The sequence below is a fragment of the Oryctolagus cuniculus genome, chromosome 3 (genome assembly GCF_964237555.1).
Source record: "Oryctolagus cuniculus chromosome 3, mOryCun1.1, whole genome shotgun sequence".
Classification (NCBI taxonomy): domain Eukaryota; kingdom Metazoa; phylum Chordata; class Mammalia; order Lagomorpha; family Leporidae; genus Oryctolagus; species Oryctolagus cuniculus.
Window position 1 is genome coordinate 71,501,438 of NC_091434.1, and position 20,333 is coordinate 71,521,770.

General features: G+C 43.4%; 1 protein-coding gene across 12 annotated transcripts in view; it reads left to right on the top strand.

Annotated features, from left to right (window-relative positions):
* The first annotated feature begins 551 nt into the window (after positions 1 to 551).
* FASTKD1 (FAST kinase domains 1) overlaps positions 552 to 20,333 on the top strand; it is a 57,873-nt gene continuing 38,091 nt past the window's right edge. For 2 of the 12 annotated variants that reach the window (XM_051849427.2, XM_070070727.1), the window contains exons 1-5: positions 568 to 1,073; positions 1,833 to 3,076; positions 3,904 to 4,402; positions 6,155 to 6,223; positions 13,769 to 13,894. In XM_051849427.2, the coding sequence (XP_051705387.1) occupies positions 4,071 to 4,402; positions 6,155 to 6,223; positions 13,769 to 13,894 (527 nt within the window). In that variant the 5' untranslated portion in view covers positions 568 to 1,073; positions 1,833 to 3,076; positions 3,904 to 4,070. Of the gene's footprint in view, positions 1,248 to 1,832; positions 3,077 to 3,903; positions 4,403 to 6,154; positions 6,224 to 9,229; positions 9,378 to 13,768; positions 13,895 to 20,333 lie in introns of those variants that run through there. The other 10 variants (XM_051849429.2, XM_051849428.2, XM_051849431.2 and 7 more) reach the window with 10 other exon arrangements.

The following is a 20,333-nucleotide window of genomic DNA, read 5'->3' on the forward strand; positions in this document are numbered from 1 at the left end:
AGTAAGAGTTTTGATACTTTTATGGCTATTGACAGTTCATATATATTGACAATAATTAACAAAAGCCTGCATATACCTTTTCCCTATTACATTTTCCAAATAATATTTTTATTGTCCTCCATTTCTCCAAGGACAAAACAAAACAAAACAAAAACACAGAAATTCAGTAGTGAAGAGAGTAAGGCTTTTGGCCTAGTGGTAAGACACCCCGCATCCCATAGCAGACTGCCTCGGCTTGACTCCCTGCTCTGTTCCCAATTCCATCTTCCTACTAAAGTATACCCTGGAAGGCAGCAGGCGATAGCTCAAGTAATTGGGTTCCTGCCACCCAGCTCCAAGCTTTGAAAGGCCCAGGGCAGGTCTCTGTGGGCATTTAGGGAGTGAACCAGCGAGTAGGATCTGTCTCTCTGCCTCTCAAAACAACAACAAATCATAAAGACACACGTATACCTCCTTCAGTGGTTTCAAGCCACACAGCCCCAGAGCCTCTCTCAAGAGGAACTACAAGGCCCAGAATGCCCACAAAAATGCGCAGGCGACTTGCTTGCTTCGGCCCTGGCCGCGACGCCCCCTGGGATATGTAGTGCGTACCTGGGGCCGCACGCCGACCTCCAGCGGCATTTTTTCCTGCTGTGGGGTACCGACCGTGCCGGGGAAAGGGGGATGTTTCTCAAGGAAAGATGAACAGCTCTGGGCTACGACGGGTGAGCGAGACAACAGAGGCTGCCGCGGCCCTTGTGGGGAAGCAGCAATAAACCTGACTTCTAGCCTTCCCCAGGACCTTCCAGAAAAGTTCCCGGGAAGTCTAGGGCCAGGTGGCGGCGGCGAGGATCCCACAGAGAGAGTTCCACTGGTGAGCTGGGGACGCAGGGTTCCGCGGAGAAACCGAGGCCCGCTGCCCGGCGTTGGGCTGTGAAACGCGGAGGACTGGGGCAGGGCTGAGCCCGCTCGGAACCAACACGGTGGAGACCGCATGCCCCGGTGTGTTCGGCTCGGCTGTTTGGCGGGCGCCGAGCGTGCCTGTCATTTGCAAGCCGTGCTTCTGTTTGACCTGCGCTACCTGGTCACCACGGGTACCTGTCTCTCACTTTCAGTCTCCTTTGGCTAAGTGCGCCAGGGTCTCCCAGCCCGGGCAGAGGTGGGGACTCGACACCTCTGTGTTCTAGCCCTTGAGTCGCTTCCACTTGGAGTTGAGGTTGCATGGTGTCATGAGGATACCTGTGCGTTGTGCAGGGCTTCTTGTACAGGTGTGTGGCCAAGGCCAGCTTGGATCAGAGTGCTTTACTGATTGCCCCCCCAAATAGCCGGTACTGTCAACACACTGGGTTTTCTTATGAGCAGATCAATTTGGTCTAGCCATAGAGAGGAATCTGAAGCATCGTTGTAGTGACACAGTAACTGCGTGTTGCTTGGTTAATATAATGAAGCTGTTCAACTGGGAAGAACTGAGTTGTATCTAGCTTCACCAGCACTGGGAGTAGTTTTTACACCCAGTTTCCTCATCTGTGAAATAGAAATGCTAATGTCTACCTGAAATGTTGAGAGGATTTTGTGAGATGTTTTGCATGTTCATTGTAAATTTTAACATGTTGCAGAAATACTAGATTTTGTTATTTTAGTCCCTGCCTTTCTAACCATTGCTCCTTGATTATAAATGTATATATTTATAATACATTTAGAATATTATCCTTTTCCATGATGTCTTTTTTATGTTGCTTCTTTCTTGAAATGTTACTTGATTTTTAAAAATATTATGGTGCTTTAATGATTTCATTTATTGGTTAAAACATGTCTAAGGTCAATAATGACTGTCTTGTTTGTGTTTTTCTAAGGCTCAAGAAGAAATGAGCAAGGCTGACATCTTGCTACCGTGTTAAGACCTGCCACTTGTGCTCTGCCATCCCATATTGGAGCAGGAGTTAGTCTTGGCTGCTCTACTTCTGATCCAGCTCCCTGCTAATGTGCCTGAGAAAGCAGTGACAGATGATCCAAATGCTTGGGCCCCTGAGAAAGCTCTGAGCTCCTGGCTTTGACTTGACCCAGCCCCGGCCATTGAGGCCATTTGGAGAGTGGACCAGTAGATGGAAGATCTCTGTCTCTCTGCCTTTCAAATAAATAAATAAATAAATAAGTAAATGTATTAATTAAAATCAATGAACAAATTATCCTGTAAGCAAATATACAGACACCATCCTAACAATTTTTATTCTGTTTCTGATTGAATAACTACTCTTTAGAAACTTTAAAGATGCTATATTTTTTTACTTCAAACGATTTTCAGTTTTACTCTTTTAACTAAAAAGACGATTTTGAGGATTGTTTTAAGATTTATTTATTTATTGTTTATTGAAAAGCAGAGTGTCAGAGAGAGAGGGAGAGACATTTACTCTGCAAATGTCCATAGCAGCCTAGGCTGCACCCAGCTAAAGCCAGGAGTCAGCAGCTTCATTTGAATCCCCTATGTGGGTAGCAGGACCCAAGTACTTGTACCATCATCTGCTGTCTTCCTAGGTGTAGTGGCAGGAAGATCGATCAGTAGTGGAGTTCACAGAACTTAAATGAGCACTTCAATATGAGATGAGGGCCTCCCAAGCAGCAACTTAACCTGCTGTGTCCCAAACTGCCCTGAGTTTTTTTTTTTTTTTTTTTAAGATTTATTTATTTTATTTGAAAGGCAGAGTTACAGAGAGGCAGAGGCAGAGAGAGGTCTTCCATCTGCTGGTTCCCAAATGGCTGCAACAGCCAGAGCTGTGCCGATCTGAAGCCAGGAGCCAGGAGCTTCTTCCAGTGAATGCAGGGGCCCAAGGACTTGGGCCATCTTCTGCTGCCAAGCACATTAGCAGGAAGCTGGATCAAAAGTGGAGCAGCTGGGATTCAAACCGGCACCCCTTGGAATGCTGGTGTTGCAGGCAGTGGCTTTACCAGCTATGCCACAGTGTTGGCCCCTGGACTGGTTGGTTTTGCATCAAATCCTGCTACTCAGTTCTACTGCTTTCCCAGGTCATAGCAGAGAGCTGGATCGGAAGTGGAGCGGCTGGAACTCGAACAGCGCCCATATTGGATGCTGGCACTGCAGGTTGGCGGCTTTACCTGATACACCACAGTGCTGGCTCCAAGTTTGGTTTTTTTATTTCTTCTACTTTTATGTCAAACTGCATATAAATGTTAGACATTTGTTTTTTGAAAGACAGAGAGACTAAGAGAGATGGTTTTCTCCATAAGTAGCCTCAATGGTGGGTTCAGGAATGCAAGCCAGGTCTCCCATGTGGGTGGCAGGAACCCAATCACTTGAATCATCACCCCTGTCTCTCAGGGTCCATATTAGCAAGAAGCTGGAATCAGGAGCCAGAGCTGGAAATGTGAACCCAGGCACTCAAATGTGAGATGTAGGCCCTTTAAACAGCATCTTAACTGCTAGATTTTTTTTTTTTTAAAGATTTATTTATTTATTTGAAAGGCAGAGTTACAGAGATGTAGAGGCAGAGAGAGAGAGAGAGAGAGATCTTCAGTCTCCTGGTTCACTGCCCAGATGGCTGCGATAGCCGGAGTTGGGCCAAGCTAAAGCCAGGAGCCTGGAGCTTCTTCCAGGTCTCCCACATAGGTGCAGGGGCCCAAGGACTTGGGCCATCTTCTATTGCCAAGCACATTAGCAGGAAGCTGGCTCAAAAATGGAGCAGCTGGGAGTTGAACCGGCACCCACTTGGGATGCTGGTGTTGCAGGCAGTGGCTTTACCAGCTATGCCACAGTGTTGGCCCCTAGAGTGGTTGGTTTTGCGTCAAATCCTGCTACTCGGTTCAGACTAAGAACAAAGTCTCTATGCGGAAAAAAATTTTAATTGGATTTTAGAGTTAATTTGATGTTAATGATGTAAGCATGACCATGTTAAACCAATTATTTTACAGAAGCTGCATGTTGGAATGGATTTAGTCATCATAATGGAAGCAAAATATCTGAAGTGTATAACACCCAAGTACTGCACTGACTGCTAGTGCAGATGGTTTTCTTTACCTAAGGAAATTTGTGATATATGTGAAAAGATACCTTTTCTCTAGACTCATTGGTTATAAATATGTTTCGTCTGAGAGCTGTTTGTCCATTCTGGAGAGTGTTTCCATTTCGACCCTTTAGCTGTGAACCATTAATTATCCAAATGAATAAGTGCACAAATGAAGAGCAAGTGTTTGATCTAATTGCAAGAAACAAAGCCGCACTTTCAGAAAAGCAAGTGGGATGTGCATTTAATGCACTTTGGCAGCTTCAAAAGCAGAAGACTACATCGTTAAAAGATATTGAGGGTGTCAGAAACCATCCCCACTTTCTTTCTCTTCATAATTTAACCATAAGTAAAGTCAAATTAATGGATGATGATACCCTGGTGAATGTGTTATACATCACACAACAGTAAGTAATTCACTTTTAGATTTTATAGAAATGATTACAATTTATATTTTAATTTTCTAGAACTTCCATAAAGTAAAAAGCAATTTTTTCAAGTTAATCAGTTTTCCTGATAATTTAGTGTTTTAAAGATGTTTGGAGGATATTCTTTGATATCTATTAGTAGCACTACAGTTTCAAAAATTAGAATGTCATCAGTCATGAAAGAAGAAATGATTACACTTATGCATACAAAAGTGGGTTGTTGTGTTATTTGTAGAAATGTAGTTCTCTAAAGATAATTATTACATAATAGATAAAAAATTAGACTTCAATTAATGCCTAATAATAATCAATTAATAAATTACCTGTGTTGACTCATTTGCAGTCTCTTGGTTCCTATAATTGAATTGATCACAGATATATTTTTTGTGTGCTGTGTTACAATGGCTTGTTTTCCAATAATAGCTCTTAAAAAAGAAGAAAAATAGAATTATTTTGTAGACTCACTTATATTTCATAAATGTTTCACAAATTGTATTCTATGAATTGTTGACAGGTGTTCATGAAAGAAAGGCATCCTTGGTATCAAAGGCAAACTCATATAAAATTGAGCTTTAAGAATTTTTTACATTGTTTGCAAGGAAATCCATCCTTAAAGAGGATTGGGTTCCCTGAATAATAGATTCAGCAGGTGTATAAAGACAAAAAAATCACAGAAGTTATAGTTAATCTGTTTATTAATCTCAATCTCATTGGTGAAAAACAGCAGTTTTCTTTTTTTTTTAATTTTTTATTTTTTTGACAGGCAGAGTGGACAGTGAGAGAGAGAGAGAGACAGAGAGAAAGGTCTTCCTTTGCTGTTGATTCACCCTCCAATGGCCGGCGCGGCCGGCGCGCTGCGGCCGGCGCACTGTGCTGATCCGATGGCAGGAGCCAGGAGCCCGGTGCTTTTCCTGGTCTCCCATGGGGTGCAGGGCCCAAGCACCTGGGCCATCCTCCACTGCACTCCCTGGCCACAGCAGAGAGCTGGCCTGGAAGAGGGGCAACCGGGACAGAATCCGGCGCCCCAACCGGGACTAGAACCCGGTGTGCCGGTGCCGCAAGGCGGAGGATTAGCCTAGTGAGCCGCAGCGCCAGCCCGAAAAACAGCAGTTTCCTTGTATAATAATCCAATCTTTGCAGACTAAGTAGCTGTAGATATCAGCATTAGAGAAATCAGGGATGTGTTTTTTTTTTTTTTTTAAATTAGAGAATTAGCATTCATAGGAAAGGTACTGATGGGTTTACTTGTATTGAGAATTGATGTTAAAAAAGGATGATTCCTTCTGTTCTTGGTGGTCTTTCTCAGGGTTAAAGTTTTTTTCTCTACAGTACATGAAAGGAATACTTAATGAGTAAGATGATGACTATTAGCATTTTTCTGTATTTTATAAACTTTCTCTTATAAAATATTTTTGTAATAAGAACAAAGTGATATATTTTATATGTATTTTCAACATAAAATGTACACTTGAACATTTTCATTGCTTCATGAAGGGCATTGAAATGAGCAGATCAAAGGATAAAAGGCATGGGATAAAATATAGATGTTGATTAGACTATACCACAAAATCAGAATATTGACATTTGAGCAGACCAGGAATAAGAATTGCCTACATAAAAGCAAAAATAACTTGACATTCACTTTTTCATTGCAATTCTACTGCTTGTGTTGTTTATGATTTTAAAAATGTTTATAAATGGATAATTACTTTCTCTCTTGTTTTTATTGAGGTTTGCTGTGGAGGCCCATGACCCACTAGTTGAAGCACTGGTTACAGAAGCATGGACAAGGCTGGAAAGGCAAGTCCTCTGGCTTTATCATTTCAGATCAGGGTTATCCTGGTCAGGGTTTGCACAGGGAAGTCTTTCAGCAAGAGAATGCACAGCTGCTGCCAGGCTATCAAAGCTTCGTTGAAAAACAATGTATTTGTGCTCAATTTAGTTTGAGGGTTTTTGATTGTATATGTGTGTTCTTTCTTTAAGAGAGAAAGGAAAGAGTTTCAAATGTTCCCTCTTTAACTCAAAGCAGGGAATGTTGTATTTTTCCACATATATTAATTAAAATGTGAGTAAGCTGGAGTCACAGTATTCAGCTCTTTGAATCTTTTTATCTAGAAGAGTTCTTCAGAAAGAAAATATATTTTGTTCCTTCTACCTTCTTTCTTTCCTATTTGAAAAGCAGACACACTCACACACACACACACACAGGCAGGCAGGCACAGACAGACAGATAGACAGACTGAAGTTGTCTGTCCACTGGTTTACTCCACAAATAGCCAAAACAGCCAGGGCTAGGCCCAACCAAAGCTGGGAGCTAGGCACTCAATCTGGGTCTCCCAAATGGGTGGTGGCAATCCAGCTACTTTAACTGTCACCTAAGAAGCTGAGATTGGAAGAGGACTGAGAACTTGAACCCAAACTTGAGCTACATTTGATATGGGATGTGGTTGTCCTAACAGATGTCTTAACTGCTGTGCCAAATGTCTGCCCCAGAAAAGATTTTCTGACTGGCAGTCAGTTAAAACCTAGACATGAAGGAGCCATAAAAGGAGAAAAGGGGAGGCTGGCATTGTGGCATACCGAGTGTAGTCGCCACCTGTGACACTGGAGTCCCATATGGCTCCGATTTGTGTCCCAGCTGCTCTACTTTTGATCCATCTCCCTGCTCACAGCCCGGGAAAGGCAGCAGAAGATGGCCCAAGTGCTTGCACTTGCTACTCACATGGGAGACCCAATTGAGGCTCTTGGCTCTTGGCTCCTGGCTTCGGCCTAGTTCAGTCCTGGCTGATGCTGCCACTCGGGGAGTGAACCAGTGGATGGAAAACATCTCTCTCTCTCTCTTTCTAACTCTGACTTTCAAATTAAAAAAAAAAATTTGGAAGACACTAGTGGAAGGTTCTGTTTAACTATCTGGGAACATCTGCAGCTACTTTTCTATTACTCCATTTTTATGGAGAAATAAGACCAGAGCTTGTAGACGACTGTTAATACTGCTGTGGACAGTATTAACTCATGTCTGTTTCCTGCACTACATACATCTATGTTTGTAGCATGTTGCCATAATCGATAACACCTAGAAAAGGTGAGCACTATTGAGGGTACTCTTCGGAAACACAGAGGTCCATTCTGTAGGTTTTTATGGGAAGCTTTCTGTGTACAAAAGAGCTGAGATAATAGCAGAACTCATTTTGAAAAATCTCCAGCTATTTCTGAAAACTGAATTTTTCAACCTAGAAATATTGGATGGTCGGGGTCCATTATTAATGAAACAAGGAAAATATTAGTGAAAAAAGGGGAAAATCAAAGTGGGAAAGAAATAAGGGATTTCAACACCACAGAGCACCTCTTTCTCAAAGCTGGATGGAAACCTAGGCTAGAAAAGAAAGAACTGACTAAGAAACAACAAGCTATTTGTTGTCAAGGAGGTGTGGGCATTTCTACCATTTTTGTTTTTTAGCATGTTCCTTCTCAAAATTCAAACTGTGATAAATGCTTACAATTGTAGACATGTTGGCAAGCTCTGTAAGCCTTTGTTATCTGGGTTGATTTAAATTAAACGGGGACATAAGAGTTGTCTGTGTTTATTAATTTTGCATTCATCTACTAAATTTGATTTGACTTAAACTTACAATTTAAAATCTGTCTTCTCATCCATTCCATTTTTGTACTCTCTCTACCTGGAACCTTTTTTAACTGAGGATAAGCAGAGTAATCTTATTCCTTTCATGAACAGTAAGAACTGTTTGCTTTTTTTTATCTTTGATGTTAAATGTGGTAATTGTTGATAATAGGTCAATTTTATTTTTCTTTAAAGCAACATTAACTGTTTTATGTATTTTTTAGCGTGAATAGATCAATTGTAAAACCAGTGCCTTGGGCCGGCACCGTGGCTCAATAGGCTAATCCTCCGCGTGTGGTGCCGGCACACTGGGTTCTAGTCCCCGTCGGGGCGCCGGATTCTGTCCCGGTTGCTCCTCTTCCAGTCCAGCTCTCTGCTGTGGCCCGGGAGTGCAATGGAGGATGACCCAAGTGCTTGGGCCCTGCACCCGCATGGGAGACCAGGAGAAGCACCTGGCTCCTGGCTTTGGGTCAGCGCGGTGCACCAGCCGCAGCGCACCCGCAGCAGTGGCCATTGGGGGGTGAACCAATGGAAAAGGAAGACCTTTCACTCTTGTCTCTTTCTCTCTCACTGTCCACTCTGCCTGTCAAAAAAATAAAATAAAATAAAAAGTAAAACCAGTACCTTTTTTTACTATTAAACAAATAATTATGTATATACAGTTTACTTTCCAATGAATCAATTAAAATTTTTAAAATTTTTTTTTCTTTTTTTTTAAATTTTTTTGACAGGCAGAGTGGACAGTGAGAGAGAGAGTCAGAGAGAAAGGTCTTCCTTTACCATTGGTTCACCCTCCAATGGCCGCTGCAACTGGCGCTCCGCGCTGATCCAAAGCCAGGAGCCAGGTGCTTCCTCCTGGTCTCCCACGCGGGTGCAGGGCCCAAGGACTTGGGCCATCCTCCACTGCACTCCCGGGCAACAGCAGAGAGCTGGCCTGGAAGAGGGGCAACCGGGACTAGAACCCCGTGTGCCAGCGCCGCAAGGCGGAGGATTAGCCTGTTGAGCCGTGGCGCCGGCCAAAAATTTTAAAATTTCATAATAACTCAGGTTTTCTATATGTTATTTTTGTTACTGTAGCAGTACTTTTATTTTTTTTAATACTAAGTTGTAAAAAAATTTACAATCCTGACTTATGTTACATATATGTAATTTCTGATAGAGTCAGAATAAACACTGATTTCTTTCTTTTTTTTTTTTTAATTTTATTTATTTGAAAGAGTTACAGAGAGAGGTAGACAGAGGTCTTCCATCCACTGGTTCACTCCCTGGATGTCCGCAACGGCCAGAGCTGTGCCGATCCGAAGCCAGGAGCCAGGAACCAGGAGCCTCCTCCAGGTCTCCCATGCGGGTGCAGGGGCCCAAGGACCATCTTCTACTGCTTTCTCAGGCTATAGCAGAGAGCTGGATTGGAAGTGGAGCAGCCAGGACTCGAACCGGTGCCCATATTGGATGCCGGCACCTCAGTCCAGGGCTTTTTTTTTTTTTAATGATTTATTTATTTTACTGGAAAGAGTTACTCAGAGAGAGGAGAGGCAGAGAAAGAGAGAGAGAGAGAGGTCTTCCATTGATGATTCACTCCCCAATTGGCTGCAACAGCCGGAGCTGTGCCCATCCAAAGCCAGGAGCCAGGAGCTTCTTCTGGGTTGCCCATGCTGGTGCAGGGGCCCAAGGACTTGGGCCACCTTCTACTACTTTCCCAGGCCATAGCAGAGAGCTGGATCGGAAGAGGAGCAGCCAGGACTTGAACCGGCTCCCATATGGGATGCCGGTGCTTTAGGCCAGGGCTTTAACTGGCTGCGTCACAGCGCCAGCGCCATAAACACTGATTTCCAAAATTAGTCTTAGTGGCCCATTAGGTTAATTTTTTTTATTACCACAATAGCAATTAATCAGTGATCTTGCTAAAATATCTATGAATTTATATATTCTATGCATACACGTTATAATGGTTGATTTAGATAGGTTATTTTGTATCAGTATTTATGATGGATCATGTCAAGAATAATTAGAATGTACTTGAAATCCACATTTAAAAAAGAAAACCTCTTGGGGCCAGCTCTGTGGCATAGTGGGTAAAGCTGCTGCCTGCAGTGCTGGCATCCCATATGGGTGCCAGTTCTAGTCCTGGCTGCTCCTCTTCTGATCCAGCTCTCTGCTGTGGCCTAGGAAAGCAGTGGAAGATAACCCAAGTACTTGGACCCGTGCACTCACCTGGGGGACCTGGAAGAAGTTCCTGGCTCCTGGCTTTGCAGTGGCCCAGCTCCTGCCATAGCGGCCATTTGGAAAGTGAACCAGCCGATAAAAGACCTCTCTCTCTCGCTGCCTCTGTCTCTCTGTAACTCTACCTTTCAAAAAATAAAATATAAAATATAAATAAATCTTTTTAAAAAATTATGGCAACATCAGGAAAAAGAAAGAAAGAGAGAGGAGGAAGTCACTTTAAAAAAAAAGAAAAGATTTTAAACATTTACAAAAATAGAGAGACTAATATAATGAACTCCTGTGTCTCATCAACCAACTTCAAGTTACCAACATACAACCTCTACCTCCCATGTCCTCCTCTTCCTTCAGTATATTTTAAGTAGTGTTGTCATTGCATCTGTAAATACCTCTGTGTATATCTCTGAGAGATAAGGAGTCTTTAGAAAAGATTAGAGTAATAAAATTGAATAATAATTCCCTAATATCAGTTAATGTTATTCTGTGTTCAGATATCCTTGAGAGAGGGAGATAAGGAGAGGGAGAGAGAGAGAGAAATAGAGAGAGCAAGAGTGAGAGCGTGTGCTTCCATCCACTGATTCACTCCCAAATGACTGCAATGACCAGGGCTGGGCCAGGCTGGAGCAAAGAGCTTCTTTTAGGTTTCCCATGTGGGTGGCAGGGGTCCAAGCACTTGGGCCATCTTCTGCTGCTTTCTTAGGTACATTAGCAAGGAGCTGGTCAGAAGTGGAGCAGACAGGACTCACACTGGCACCCATACGGATGCCAGTGTCACAGGTGGCTTGATCCACTGTACCACAATGCTGGCTCCTAAAGGTCTTTTTTTTTTTTTTTAAGATTTATTTACTTATTTGAAAGGCAGAACTTCACAGAGACAGAGGCAGAGAGAGGAGTGAGAGAGAGAGAGAGAGAGAGAGAGAGAGAGAGAGAGAGAGAGAGAAATCTTCCATGTGCTGGTTCACTCCCCAGATGGCTGTAATGGCTGCAGCTGTGCTGATCAAAGCCAGGCGCCAGGAGCATCTTCCAGGTCTCCCACTCGGGTACAGGGACTAAAGGACTTGGGCCATCTTCTGCTGCTTTCCCAGGCCATAGCAGAGAGCTGGATCAGAATTGGAGCAGTCAGGACTCAAACAGGCACCCATATGGGATGCCGTCACTGCAAGCCAGGGCTTTAACCCGCTATGCCACAGCGCCGTCTCCTAAAGGTCTTTTTATAAGCAATTTAAATTAGTATCCAAACAAGGTTTGCACTTATGTATGTCTTAAATTTTTCTCTCTTAAATAGTTTGTTGAGGAATATCATATAAACCATCAAACATAAATATATAGCATGGTGAATTTTCATATACTGGTCACCTATATGTTAACAGCACTGAGATCAAGAAATAACATCACTAGCTGCCCAGAAGTTCCCTTTGTATTTTCTTCTGGTCCAATACCCACACCCCAAGAAGATCTTAACTTTTAATACTATAAATTAGTTGTATGTGTACTCTTACAATTAGTTTAGTTTGTTCAAAGTGTTTTAAGGATTTATCCATGATATTATATGATTCAGCAGTTACGACTTTTTTGTGTAGCTCTGTGGTATTTTATTGTATGAATATGTGCAATTAAAAAAATATTTGAAAAGCATAGTGACACAAATAGAGGGAAAGATAGAGAGATAGAGAGATATCGTCTATCCCTGACTTATTCTCCAAATTTGAGCACTGGCTAGGCCAGACCAAAGCCAGGAGCCAGGAACTCCATCTGGTCTCCCACATGGGTGGCAGGAATCCAAGTACTTTGACCACCATCTGCTACCTCCCAGGTGCATTAGGAGGAAGCTGGATCAGAAACTCAGAGTATGTGGGCCTTGAACCAGGTATCTCAAGCAGTTGCTAACTCTGCTGCACCACAACACCTGCCCCATTGTTGTGTGCAATTTATTTATTGTACTTTTAATGGACATTTAGATTGTTTGCAGCTTTTTGCTGTCATGTTATGCTGCTATAAACTTGGTTATGCTTGTCTTTTTTTTTAAAGATTTATTTATTTGAAAGGCAGAGTTACAGAGAGGCAGAGGCAGAAAGAAAGAAAGAGTGAGAGTGAGAGTGAGAGAGAGAGAGAGAGAGAGAGAGAGGTATTCCATCCGCTAGTTCACTCCCCAGATGGCCTCAACAGCTGGAGTTGAGCTGATCCAAAGCCAGGAGGCAGGAGCCAGGAGCTTCTTCTGGGTATTCCATGTGGGTGTGGGGGCCCAAGGACTTGGGCCATCTTCTGCTTTCCCAGGGCATAGCAGAGAGCTGGATTTAAGTGGAGCAGCCAGGACTCAAACCAGTGCCCATATGGGATGCCAGCATTGCAGGCAGAGGATTTACCTGCTTAAGTCGCTGTGCCAGCCCCATGTTATGCTTGTCTTTTAGTGAATTAAAAAATTAAAATCTAGTAATTCTTCTCTCTTTTTTCTTGCCATTTTCTTGAAGAAATTGGGTTCTGAAGTTTTTCACAGTAATGTTGTAGTAACTGGTTTTATTTTATCTATTAATAAACAACCTGGAGAAAACTAATTTCTTAAGAAACTTTGCGAGATTAATAAGTAAATAATTCAAAGAATTTTGAAAGATTTCTTTACTCTTTTATTTATTTATTTATTTATTTTTGACAGGCAGAGTGGACAGCGCGAGAGAGAGACAGAAAGGTCTTCCTTTTGCTGTTGGTTCACCCTCCAATGGCTGCCGAGCCGGTGTGCTGCGGCTGGCGCACCGCACTGATCCAATGGCAGGAGCCAGGTGCTTCTCCTGGTCTCCCATGGGGTGCAGGGCCCAAGCACTTGGGCCATCCTTCACTGCACTCCCGGGCCACAGCAGAGGGCTGGCCTGGAAGAGGGGCAACCGGGACAGAATCCAGCGCCCCACCCGGGACTAGAACCCGGTATGCTGGCGCCGCAAGGCGGAGGATTAGCCTAGTGAGCCACGGTGCTGGCCTCTTTACTCTTTTTTTTTTTTTTTGACAGGCGGAGTGGACAGTGAGAGAGAGAGACAGAGAGAGAAAGGTCTTCCTTTTGCCGCTGGTTCACCCTCCAATGGCCGCCGCTGCAGCCGGCGCACCGCGCTGATCCTGGCAGGAGCCAGGAGCCAGGTGCTTTTCCTGGTCTCCCATGGGGTGCAGGGCCCAAGCACCTGGGCCATCCTCCACTGCACTCCCTGGCCATAGCAGAGAGCTGGCCTGGAAGAGGGGCAACCGGGACAGAATCCGGCGCCCCAACCGGGACTAGAACCCGGTGTGCCGGCGCCGCAAGGTGGAGGATTAGCCTATTGAGCCACGGCGCCGGCTCTGGCCTCTTTACTCTTTAAAGATTTCTTTTATAGAATCTGGTTTGTTAACTGTTACCATTTGTTTTGTAGCAGTAAATAATTGACATCTTAGAAAATTTAAGTTAGTAATATATTAGTATTTTATAACTGTATTCTAAGTAAAAGTAAATATGTAAATACTAATGATCTTGCTATTTCCTTTAACAGGTTTGACTTTAATGTATTGTCTAAATTTTCCACTTGCCTAGTGGATCAGCATTTGAATTTAAGTCCATTAATGGGAGAAATAGCTGATATTGTAAATAGGAACTTGGAAGCCATACAAGACTTAAGGTAAATTTATTTATGGGCCTTGTGTAGTGTCATTTTCAGATTCTGGGCTTTGGATACAGACACCGATTTGCCACTCATACTTTTGTTACTTAATAATGCCAATTTACTTAACTTGGAAATTCACTGTTCTCATCTATAATAGAGGTAGTAAAATCTACATTGCAATGTTGTTGTGGGAGTTAGAGATAAGGAACATTACACAGTATTGTTGAGATCTATGAAGGGTATACGATTCTATCTTACTTGGAACCTTACAAGCTTGCTTGCCATACTGACAGAGGAAATGAGACTTGTAGGTTAACGACAAAGTATTTCTCACAGCCTTTGCAGTGGCCAAACTATCAACAGAATTTTCTTTTTTTTTAAAATTAATTAATTTATTTTAGGGGTAGAGTTATATATAGATAGAGAGAGAGACAGAGAAAGAGATCTGGTTCACTCCCCAGATGGCTGCAATGGCCAGAACTGAGCTGATCTGAAGTCCGGAGCCAGGTGCAGGTGCCCAATCATTCGGGCCATCCTTATGCTTTCCCAGGCCGTAAGTGGAGAGCTGGATTGGAAGAGGAGCAGCTGAGACTCGAACTGGCACCCATATGGGCTGCCAGTGCCACAAATGGAAGCTTAGCTTACTACGCCACAGCACCAGCCCCCATCAGCATTTTCTTGTGCTGTTTACCAGAGCTCCAATTCAAACAGTGGGACATGTGCCAGGAGAGGAATGCTGGGCTTAGGGAACCTGTATATTTATAATAGATGGTAAATTGTTCTGTGCTCCTGAGGAGGACACTATCTCTATGCTACTAGGCTGTTTTCTCTACAGAGCAGACATCCTTGAAAACATGGTTCTGAACAAAGGCCCTCAGCGCCTTGGCAACATGTGTAGACATTTGTGGAATGAGCAGAGAATTGTTTCCCAAGAAGTGTCTACAACAAGTTGCTCAATGACCAATAGTTGCTAGTATTGTTATTGTTACATATTGAAGTGAATTTGTAATAATTTGGGAGCCACATTTGAGGAGTTTCTCTGGTTCACAGGCCAGCGGTTCGTAGGTTTGTTTAGTTTTAGCATGGTGGGATTACTTCCTGTTAATACTAACTAACCTTCATAATGCAGTGTCATTATTATCTTCCGTGTTTCAGATATAGCTTCCTAGCACATTACTTTAGTTTGTTTTATATTTTAAAGATTTATTTATTTATTTGAAAGGCAGAGTTACAGAGAGGCAGAGGCAAAGGCCGAGAGAGAGAGGTCTTCCATCTGCTAGTTCACTTCCCAAAAGGCTAAAGCTGAAGTTGGGCTGATCTGAAGCCAGGAGCCAGGAGCTTCTTCTGGGTCTCCCACGTGGGTACAGGGGCCCAAGGACTTGGGCCATCTTCTACTGCTTTCCCAGGCCATAGCAGAGAGCTGAATCGGAAGTGGAGCAGCTGGAACTCAAACCGGTGCCCATATGGGATGCTGGCACTACAGGTGGCAGCTTTACCCACTACGCCACAGTGCTGGCTCCAGCACATTACTTTTTTTTTTTTTTAATATTTTATGTATTTATTCAAAAGTCAGAGTTACACAGAGAGAAGAGAGGCAGAGAGAGAAAGAGAGAGGTCTTCCATCCGTTGGTTCACTCCCCAATTGGCCGCAATGGCTGGAGCTGTTCTGATCCTAAGACAGGAGCCAGGAGCCAGGAGCTTCTTCCGGGTCTCCCACGTGGGTGCAGGGGCCCAAGGACTTGGGCCACCTTCTGCTGCTTTCCCAGGCCATAGCAGAGAGCTGGATCAGAAGAACAGCCAGAAAAAAAAAAAAAAAAAGAACAGCCAGGACCAGAACCGGCGCCCATGTGTGATGCCGGCACTTCAGGCCAGGGCTTTAACTTGCTGCGCCATAGTGCCGACCCCCAACATAGTGTTTTGAGATTCATTCATGTTATTGGATGTATCAGTAGTTCATTTCTTTCTGTTACTGAATAGTGGTTCATTGTGTAATATGCCATAGATTGTTTATTTGTCTGTTGATGAACATGTGGACTACTTCTCATTTTTGGTTATTATTATAAATGAAACTGCAATGAATATCCTAATTCTAATCTTTTGTAGGTGTATCTGTTTCTCTTGAATAGATACCTAGGAGTGGAATGTCTGGGTCATGGGATAAATACATGATTTTAAGGAGCTGCTACATACTCAGGATTTTCCAAGTGGTCATGTGATGAGGAATCTTCAAAAAGTTCATTGAAAATGTGTATTATAAAAAAATTATGCATGATTTCAAAATTATTTGCCTCAAAATAAACTTATCTTTAAATTACATTTTCCATGAATTTTTTGAAGTACTTTCGTATTTTGCATTCCCCTAGGTGATATAAAAGAGGGTCCTAGTTTCTCCATAAATGGCCAACATTTGATTTTATCAGCCTTAGCTATTCAAGTGGGATTTTAATTTGTAATTTCTTTTCAACTAATGTGTTGAATACTTTTTCATGTGCTTATGGCCATTCCTATGTCTCCTTTGTGATTTCTGTTTCAATCTTCTGCATATTCTTTTTTTTTTTTTTTAGCAGGCAGAGTCAGTGAGAGAGAGACACACACAGAGAGAAAGGTCTTTCTTCTGTTGGTTCACCCCCGACATGGCCTCTACGGCCGATGCGCTGCGCCGATCTGAAGCCAGGAGCCAGGTGCCTCCCTCTGGTCTCCCATGGGGTACAGGGCCCAAGCACTTGGGCCATTCTCCACTGTCTTCCCGGGCCACAGCAGAGAGCTGGCCTGGACGAGGAGCAACCGGGACAGAACCGGCGCCCCAACCGGGACTAGAACTTGGGGTGCCGGCGTCGCAGGCGGAGGATTAGCCTAGTGAGCCGCGGTGCCGGCCCTGCACATTCTTAATAATAGGATTGTCTTCCTTAATAATTGGATTGCACCGATCTGAAGCCAGGTGCCAGGTGCATCCTTCTGGTCTCCCAAGCGGGTGCAGGGCCCAAGGAACTGGGCCTTTTTTTTTTTTTTTTTTTTTTTTTGACAGACAGAGTTCGACAGTGAGAGAGACAGAGAGAAAGGCATGGTGGCTTATAATGCTGTGCCACAATGCTGACCCCTACAGATATTATTTTGTAAGTATCTATTGGACCATCTTGAGGTGGAGAAGTGCTGAGATTAGAGAAGAAACTAAGAAAACTGTTTAAAATTCAACAGTGTTGGCCGGCGCCGCGGCTCACTAGGCTAATCCTCCGCCTAGCGGCGCCGGCACACCGGGTTCTAGTCCCGGTCGGGGCGCCAGATTCTGTCCTGGTTGCCCCTCTTCCAGGCCAGCCCTCTGCTGTGGCCAGGGAGTGCAGTGGAGGATGGCCCAAGTGCTTGGGCCCTGCACCCCATGGGAGACCAGGATAAGTATCTGGCTCCTGCCATCGGATCAGCGCGGTGCTCCGGCCGCAGCGCGCCGGCCGCGGCGGCCATTGGAGGGTGAACCAACGGCAAAGGAAGACCTTTCTCTCTGTCTCTCTCTAACACTGTCCACTCTGCCTGTCAAAAAAATATTCAACAGTGTTGGTGATAGAAACTTAATTACTAGTGGGTAAGTAGAGTCAGTGTAAGTTGATAGTATGACCCTTATATTATTAGGTTCTCCATGGTAATACAAGGTAGAATTAGGAAGAAGGTTGAGAATGACAGCTGATTAAAGATTGGGAGAATATCTAGGGAAGACAGGAGATGACTTGAAATGCTAAGGTGAGGATCTGAAATGAGAAAGGAACAGTGATCTAGAACTGAAAGAAAGGGAAAAATTTGAACGTAAATATCTGTGTAGCTTAATCCCCAAACATTCTACTAAGAATCTATTACTTTCATTTTCTACATAAGGACCTAAGGCTTTGTGAGGTTTGGTAAATTCCCCAAAGCCTCTCAACCTGTAAATGGGGAAACCACAATTTAAATCCAGGTTTTCTGATTCCAAAGAATAGTACTACGTGTGAATATTTTTTGACACCTCTTTTTTTTATTTATTTTGCTATTTGTTCTTCATACATATTTGAAAATAATAGGAAATAACACCTGGGTTGACAAAGGTGTAGAGAAATTAGAACCCTTGAGTATTGCTGGTAGGAATGTAAAATGGTACAGCTGTTGTGGAAAACAGTTGTGTGGCAGTTCCTTAAAAAATTAAACATAGAGGGGCTGGCGCTGTGGTGCAGGAGGATAATCCTCTGCCTGTGGTGCCATCCCATATGGGTGCTGGTTCAAGTCCTGGCTGCTCCACTTCCTATCCAGCTCTCTGCTGTGGCTGGGAAAGCATAGAAGGTGCCAAGTGCTCAGGCCCCTGCACCTGTGTGTGATACCTGGAAGAAACTGCTGGCTCCTGGCTTCAGATCGGTGCAGCGCCAGCTGTTGTGGCCATTTGGGGAGTGAAACAGTGGAAGGAAGACCTTTCTCTCTGTCTCACTGTCTGTAACTCTACTTATCAAATAAATAAATAAATAAAATCTTAAAAAAATAAGCATAGAATTATCATGGGATCCAGTAATCCCTCTTCAGGGTATATACTTAATAGAATTCAAAGCAGAGACTCAAGCAGATATTTGGACATCAGGGTTCATAGCACTATTATTTACAAAAGCTGAAAGTTGAAAGTGACCTACGTGTCCATCATTGATGGACTAGTGGATAAAGGTAATACAGTATATATACAGTATTTTACTCAACTTTAAAAGGAAAGAAGTTCTGGGGTCGACGCTGTAGCACACTAGGTTAATCCTCTGCCTGCAGTGCTGGCATCCCATATGGGCGCCAGTTCTAGTCCTGGCTGCTCCTCTTCTGATCCAGCTCTCTGCTGTGGACTGGGAAAGCAGTGGAAGATGGCCCAAGTGCTTTGGCCCCTGCACCCGCATGGGCAACCAGGAAGAAGAACCTGGCTCCTGGCTTCAGATCGGTGCAGCTCTGTCCATTGTGGCCATTTGGGGAGTGAACCAACGGAAGGAAGACCTTTCTCTCTGTCTCTCCCTCTCACTGTCTGTAACTCTACCTCTCAAATAAATAAATAAGTGAATCTTAAAAAAAAAAAGAAGTTCTGACACATGCAATAACATGGATGAAATGTGGAAGACTTTGTGCTCAGAGAAACTAGGCACAAAATGACAAATAATTATGACTCCATTTACTTGAGGTATTTCAGTAGCCAGGTTCATAGGAACAGAAGCAGAACTGTTATTGCCTAGGAGGTGAGAATAGGGAGTCTCTGTTTAGCGGATAAAGAATTTCAATTTGGGCAAGTGAAAATCTTCCGCAGGTTGATGGTGGAGATGGCTGCATAACAATGCAAATATACTTAATGCTGCTGAACTGTGTACTTAAAAATGGTTAAAATGTCAGTTGTATTTATATTATACCTCCCCACACACATAAGAAAGTAGTCCATAAAAGTAGAGATGATAAAAAATTACTTTTATTTTTAACTTTTAAAAAGTTTTTGTACATTCCAGGGCCAGCATTGTGGTGTAGCAGGTAAAGCCACTGCCTATGATGCTGACATTTATATTTATATAAATGTGTGGGCCCAGCAGCAGCGGGGTGTTGGCTGGTTCACATTTATATTGGCTGGTTCACTTCCACTCCAGCTCCCTGCTAAGGGCCTGGGAAAAGCAATGGAAGATGGCCTAAATTTTTGGGCCCCTGCCACTCATGTGAGAGACCAGGATAAAGCTCCTGGCTCCTGGTTTCTACCTGGCCCAGCCCTGTCTGTTTTGGCCATCTGGGGAGTGAAGCAGTGAATGGAAGATCTCTCTGTCTCTCCCTCTCTCTGTAACTCTGTCCAGATAAATACATAAATCATTTAAAAAATCCTTTTTTATAAATCCCTTTGAGAATCTTATCTTTGAACACTTTCCCACTGTTAACTGTAATTACAAATTAGATATACAGTTTAAAAAACCACTTCAGGGGGCTGGCGCTGTGGCACACCAGGTTAAAATCCTGGCCAGCATCCCATATGGGCGCCAGTTCTAGTCCCGGCTACTCCTCTTCCAGTCCAGCTCCCTGCTATGGCCTGGGAAAGCAGTGGAGGATGGCCCAAGTCCTTGGGCCCCTCCCTGTACCCACGTGGGAGACCTGGAGGAAGCTCCTGGCTCTTGGCTTCGGATCGGCCCAGCTCCTGCCATTGCAGCCATCTGGGGAGTCAACCATTGGATGGAAGACCTCTCTCTCTGTCTCTACCTCTCTCTGTAACTCTGTCTTTCAAATAAATAAAATAAATCTTTAAAAAAAAAACTACTTCAGGGAATTTATACTTAAATTAAGTAACCATATTAGGTTAATAATGTTAATTGCTATTAATGTGAAACATTTTTACTTGAGAAGCCAAAATACTGCATAACTGGAGATTTTTTTGAAAAAGATTTATTTATTTATTTGAAAGTCAAAGTTACACACAGAGAGAAGGAGAGGCACAGAGAGAGAGAGA